This window comes from Corticium candelabrum, chromosome 18 (genome assembly GCF_963422355.1).
Source record: "Corticium candelabrum chromosome 18, ooCorCand1.1, whole genome shotgun sequence".
In the NCBI taxonomy this organism is placed as follows: domain Eukaryota; kingdom Metazoa; phylum Porifera; class Homoscleromorpha; order Homosclerophorida; family Plakinidae; genus Corticium; species Corticium candelabrum.
Window position 1 is genome coordinate 3,314,876 of NC_085102.1, and position 7,009 is coordinate 3,321,884.

A 7,009-nucleotide genomic window follows, 5' to 3' on the forward strand; every position below is an offset into this window, starting at 1 on the left:
AAACAGTCGCTCTTCTGTCTTAGGAGATACCAATGCAGCGGAACGCACGCTGTTGCCGCTTGCAGTAAATCTGATCAAGTTGTGAGAGTGAGCAACAATAACTAAGTCTAAACATAAGCACATTCTTAAAGGGAAAACTCTTTGATGCGTAATTAAAGTCAACTGGTTACCTCCTTGTCCTGCAAAAGATCTGCACACGGTGAGGAAAGAGAAATACACGAAGGGGTGGTGCCTGCGCTGCCACTGCCATCTTTTGATCGACTTGTCTTAACAACTCTCAGACTGAAAACTATAGACTGGAATGAACTGAAAAGCAACGCTCTTTACTTAAACTTAAGTGGGACGCAAATAGCCACGACATCACGTGACGAAGACACGAAACGTCCAGAGCTTCGAGTTGTAGCCTATTTTTGAGTAGCGAGCGAATTAGATATCTTTCCTTGTTTGCCAATTATTTACATCCATAATTAAATTACAGTGAGTGTCTGAGTATGTATAGCGTGAATTGGAACCATTCGCGAATGAGTGGAACAGTCTATATACGGGAATTCGCATACATGCAGGTTCAACTCATTCGTGAATGGTTTCGATTTGGCGTATTGGTTGGAGCAGCTAGTAAGACGCTCTGAATTTTTGATATTAATATGATGTTTATGTGTAATGCATCAGACTCAAAGACTGTGTTGATGTTGAGGTGCGACTATATGTTGTAGTTCAAAGCCATTTGTTCCATTTTTGCTCTGGCAAATTATCTTAAATTATCATAATATATTGCCAATGCACACGCGTTCTATCGATATAAACGCAATAAGAGCTATAATTGAAATATTTACAAACTTTTGGAAATATATAAATATAAATAAAACAATTAAATTAGTTTAAAAATCTGCTGTTGGTCTAGATGCTCAATCTGCCAAGAATTGCTGAAAATGCGTTTAGTCAAATAGGCTACAGTAAAACAAAGAGACTGTGATATACGACATACCGAAACTACGAATTCTCAAATAAACCTGATACATGAATGGCTACACGATAATCAGACGTGTAGATAAGAGATAGTAATTGGTCCGGCTAACGTGCGCTAGAAGGCCTGGTTTTAAAAACTCGCGGAAAGTTTAATTTTAGTTTACTTAACGATTAGGTGGGCAGTGCAGTAAACACAAACGAAAAATAAGCAATGGCAGTAGGAAATACACCAGTGGATCACTTAAGAACAACATCCATTAGCCAAAACTGTATATACGAAATACTGTGCAGTGTAGGCAAATTAAAAATTGGAAATATGGTGCCTGTTTTAATAGACAAATTTTATAACAATTTACGCCGTAATATTTATCGCATCTAGAAATTAATTTGTTATCTACGTTATAGTCAGAGGAGTACTCTCACCAAAATCTCAGATGAAAGCTGTCATTTCATGACACAACCCTTTGCAACAGTTTGCTGTAGACGTTTGCCATAACGAGGAAATAGAACATTGAAATTACCTGTGTGGGTGTGTTTAGCACCCGTATGTGCCATCAGAGTGTGACTGCTGGTTAGCAAAGGAAGACCGATACCTGCATGTGTACTTTGCGAGGTAAGGATTATGAGACATATGGGGGCAAGTTGCGATTATTGACTAAACCCAAACTGGTACACTAAACGTATCATGCAAGTGAGTCTCGCGTAGCCAGACCCTTTCCCGCGTCGCGAAAAGAGGTTGCCTTGAAGTCGTCGTGTTCCCGCTTGTACAATAAGCAGACAACAAGAGACCGGATGAGCATGCCACTGGCTGGAATTTCCTTCTCTTCTTCGTCTTTTCGCGAATTGTGTTGTCATGTGAGCGACGCACTCATGTATCTGCGAACGTGTAACTTCTATGTGTACTTACACGACATCCAAACGTAAGTTTATTACTAGTGTCTGCCCGAGCCGCTGTGTGTGTTCTTATGCTCATGGTTTGTCGTCTCGTGCTAGCTAGAGGTCGACCCAGAGACATGCAGAATGCACACACTGCGTAGTCTGGGGCTCAGTGTGAAGACGTCCGATTCTTGCTGTCACTGTTGTCGACACCTCAAACGACGCCCGAGTGCTGTGTAGTCACATAGAAGTTATACATTCGCAGAGACATGACTGCTTCGCTCACATGACAACACAATTCGCAAGAACACAACGAGAAAGAATTCCAGCCAGTGTAGATAAGAAATAAGTAGGCACTAGGTACTGAGTAGTGCCATTCTCATCTGGTCTTAGGTATCCGTTTATCGTACAAGCGGGAACGCGACGATTTCAAAGCAACCGCACCAGACCCTATTTTCGCAGAAGTATGATGCAGGAAAGGGTCTGGCTACGTGATACTACACGCAAGTTTCAGCAGTGGAGCCTCAAAGGGGACCCTTTTTAGATTAGTTTAGAGATCATGTTGTGCTGCAATTTGGGTTCGTTAAGAGCACTTGGTACGGTAAACCTAAATTATTTACTTCAAAATCAGGACAGAGGGTAAGACTTCATTCTACAAACAGTGAATCGTCTGAATAACTCGTAGCTCATTCGTTGCTTCTGTGGTTGGCTGGACCGTAAGCTTCCTGCAGGAAGATACAACGTCTTTTATCTTTGTTTCAGAAATTTTAGTATTTGTTGCGAGTCCTACTCTAGCTAAGTACCTCATCCCTAGACCGGATGTTAATTAATGTGATTCAGCTACCGTAGAAAGTGCAATTTTCGAATATTGGCGGAACTGGAGTGACCGTAGAGCGGTCTAGACATGATACAGTACGAGAAAATGCATGCAAAAATGCTACGCCTCTGATAATGAATAAGACTGACTCTAAGTGCTATAGACCGGATATTGCAATTGCTACACGCACTTTCCTCTTTCTTGATAATTTGTTTGCTTGAAGAACTGAAACTAAAACTTTGATCTCGCTAGCTGTGGCACTATAGTCTAGGTTGCAGTGTAGACTTGAGTTTGGTTTATCTGTCATTAACTAGGCAAAACGTCCCTGTCAAAATAAACAAGAAGACAAACACTTCTAGAGCAGTAATTGTAAATCATGTCAAATTGTCAATCCTAATACCACTCAAAGAGAAAAAAACCGATTTTGAAAGAGATTCACTTTGCCCATTTTACGTATCAGCTGTCAGCTGCAGATGCAATCAATATGATTAGGAACATATGACACAACGTTTAGAAAATTGCTCTCACACGTGGTGAAATGGATGTCGGTTATATCTGCTCGCAATACGGTACACCTCCATTTTGTGTTAACCATCTTCCATTCCTGCCACACTTCAAGCCTTGAGAACACCCCGGACGATATCCTGTTTCGCATGTGCATGTAGCTGTTGCTGGAGCAAAGTCATTTGTCTGATTTTGTATTCTAACGTGATCAAGTGCCGCGAGGGCATTATTACACACTACAGCTGCATAGATATGAATTAAAATTTATTTGAAAATTTTACTCTCTGATGCTTTATGTCTTACCAAACACTTTGATCTTGCACACTTGCAGAGAAGCTCTTGACTGTGGCTGTGGGAGGGTTAGTAATACATATTGACTAGTGTGAGGGAAATCACACGGAAATACGGGAGTATGGTCACCAAGTGACGAGTATGGCTGTCCACAGAGACTTAACGTATTGACCGACGAAGATAATGCACTTGAAGGAGACGTAAGAGAAGTGTTTGTGACATGCACTGTCAGTCCATTTTGCCACGTTCTATGTGTTTTAACATTTCGTAAAATTAATTTAATTTCGGTGATGAAATAGCCGTTTTTCAAATCGACTTGAAGCCAGGGTCTTTTCTTAGTGTTTTTCAGTAATGTCGAAGAACACTTTAGAAAACCATGACCACGTCCTGAATTCTTTTCTAGTATACCATCTATTGCATTTTCGGCTATTGCTGTCGTGTTGTCAAGTTTTTCTGTGCCCGAATATTGTTTAACTGTTGCTCCAACATGCGAAAGATTGATCTGTTGTCCTGTAATTAAGACAAAAGATGCTTGTGTAACCATAACAAATAAGTACTGCAGGGTTCACACCTCGGTCAATATGCCCAAGTACTTCAATTTCATCTACATGCAGGTCTGAAGACGCTGATGTTTCCAAACCAACAGAGGTCACTAACATGGAAAACGGTAACGTCCATTCGTATAGACAAAGTCCTTTTTGGTCAATTCCCGTCTCTAATATTTCCACAGTACCGTAAAATAGAGTTATATTCAACCACGGAAGACTGTAATCACTATTCCAAACAATAATTTTTGAGATTACTGCTTGCCGCAACAGAATGACCTTCCATTTTGAGGCCACTATTTTTGTGGATTCGTTATAGATTCTACTGCCATCGACGAATGAGGCAGACAAGTCATTAAGTGGGCTTGTAAGACGACCTTCCGCCAGATTTATTCCAAAACCTACAAAAGTTTTGCATAAACTCTGTTTACCTTTCTAGAACATTAATGAATCAAAGTAATACTTGAGTCGTGCTTTTTATTTCTGTGGCAATCTTGAAAATCTAAATATGAGTGAGTTGATTTAAAGTTTTCATTTATCAATAGAATAGGCAAATCCAACCTCTGCAGTCTTTGCGACATTGTTGCAAACTGTCAAAGTTGTTTCCATTGGCATCACATCCTCCCCAATCATACACAGTACATCTGTTTGTATCTTGGTCAAAGTAGAATCGAGGAACGCGTGCTTTACACGGCCCTACCTTCTGCGGCAAGCTGCATTTGTAGACGTATCTAGATTCGATGCCTCTGTTAGTGGTAATCGTCATTTTGGTTATAGGACCTTCGTTGCAAGCACTGTATCGAAGAATTGTAAGCTGCTTATGTGGGTGCAGACAACTATAGTTCATCATGTCGCATTCACTCCAAAACGTTAGATCTTCAGATGTACATATAGGCTTTGGTGTAGATATACAGTCGTGCCCAAGAGAAGCAGAACATACACATTTGGCTTTTCCTCGAGAAGTAACTATACATTCTTTTCCTGCTGGGCAAACTGGTCTTGATGTACACAGCCGTGATGTATTTGCTAAGAAAAAAACGATATGGTAAAGTTTCAAAATGTTGCTTATTTCTGTACCTGATCTGCAAATAGGAAGAGTGGAGTCCCACAAACCACTGGCATTGCAAATGATGATGTTGTTTCCAACGACTTTAAAGCCTCTGTCACATGTGATTTCTAGAAAGTTACCGAACGTGAAACCAGGTTGTGCTAATGTTTTCAATTCCAATCTTCCATTTGGCACAGCAGTCTCATTTACAGTTGGACATACATTTGCTATTTGATAAAAGATATAACAGTTACTCTAATAGTGATTGTACAAGCAGAATAGCTCTAACGTATGACTTGATTAAAATTGTAGAATTTACGTTGTAACATAAGAGTAATTATGTATAAAATTAATAATTCTAATTATTATAACATATAAGGATTAATTATTTAAACTATACATTTTTGTAAATATATACCTTTACAGGTCACATAGGGCTTTGGCTGCCATTGCTGTTTCCTCATGCATCGAATCACTTTGGGACCAGAAAGGTGGTATCCGGTTTCACAGTGAAAGGAAACGGTGCTATTTACGCGGTAATTTGTTCCTGTTTTCCTGCCATTCCGAGGCACACCCGGAGTGGGGCATTGTAAATTTTCTATTTCGTATCCACAGCTAACATTACAATGAGAGATAGGTTGTCATAAAGAAGCTTACTTAGACAACGTGGAGTCTTTGCTGGAGTCCAAGTACCTGTACTGGTACAAGTTAGTGTAGTGGGTCCTTGAAGGTAGTATCCTAACTGGCAGACGTAGTAAACACTCTCATCTTTATCATACCATTGCTGCTGCACAGGAAGAAGAGCATGGGGCACAGAAGGATGAGAAGAACAGCTAGCTGGCAGCACTGCAATATTAATAATAGCGTTTCCTAGTTATTACTTGAATTAAAGAAATAATAATCGCCTTTACATTTTTGACACCTTAATGACTTTCCGGGCATTTTTGAGCAAGGCCACAGTGACGTTCTGCTTTGCAAGCGAAAACCTCTGTTACACTGATATTGTACTCTATTTCTTCGAAACGAATAGCAGCCATTGAAGAGAGCTTTCACGTTATTGGAGCATGCTACGCTTTCTGGAGCTATCACATAAATTTTTAGAACAATTAGAACAATACTAGAGTAGACAGGCATTGAACTTACCTTGTGTACCGTAGATCTTGATATCTGCAAGTGCCAGATTTGTTCCCCTAATTATTTTGACAGAGTAGACCTCTTGAAGAGGTAACCCTGTATAACTTAGTTCTCGTGTCTTTTTAGACAAATATTTCTGTTTTAGAATGATTTTAGACTGGCCTAAAAGTTGTAGTGTGCTGTTGTTCAGATCACTTTGTTTGTTAGCAATCATAAGAATTTTTGTAACAGTGGCAGGCATAGTGAAATTTATCTGCCAGAAGGCTAGCTGTTGTAGTACTGATGTTCTTTCAGCGCTTTTCAGCTTTATGTTGTTAGTAGGATTATAAAATTTATGAGAGATTACCGGATAATTTGTCTTGTTACTGATATCAATCTCACCTATTACATACAAGAACACTTGCAACTATACGGTTGATGTAATGCCTTGCGCGTAAGTTATACCTTCAGCATTGTAGCAGACGGTATGATTCAGAGGAAGGAAGATTTCTCCCAACGTTATCGCTAAGGCAGATCAATTGAAATTAGTAGAAGTCAAGCTTGTTTATCAAGTGCTGCATGCGTCTACCTGTGAGAATTCCAAAGAGAAAAATTGCACGAACTTGCAGCATGAGTCTCCTCGAGAATATTCGTTTCCGCAAAAGTGCGTAGTGGTATTGCGGACTAACGTGCTAGAGTAGAATAGCAGCAATCGTGTAAATAGAGTGCGTTTGACCTGCTTAAAACACGCCCCTTGTCTACCAGACGTGTCAGGAGGTTACTAGCACCACCCATTCATTCCATTAGAAATATGCTGCATGTATCTGATAAAAACTAACGTGGTTTATT

The 7,009-nt window shown here is 39.9% G+C and overlaps 1 protein-coding gene across 1 annotated transcript; it reads right to left on the reverse strand.

Annotated features, from left to right (window-relative positions):
- Window positions 1–3,470: 3,470 nt before the first annotated feature.
- LOC134193675 (uncharacterized) lies at window positions 3,471–6,422 on the reverse strand (the record flags this gene model as incomplete). The annotated part of the gene is made up of 8 exons (XM_062662515.1): window positions 6,191–6,422; window positions 5,970–6,129; window positions 5,466–5,662; window positions 5,077–5,274; window positions 4,561–5,025; window positions 4,463–4,501; window positions 4,026–4,400; window positions 3,471–3,964 (listed from the first exon to the last, which is right to left on the reverse strand). Coding segments are annotated over exons 1-8 (2,160 nt in total), but the record flags the coding sequence as incomplete, so codon positions are not given.
- Window positions 6,423–7,009: the final 587 nt, after the last annotated feature.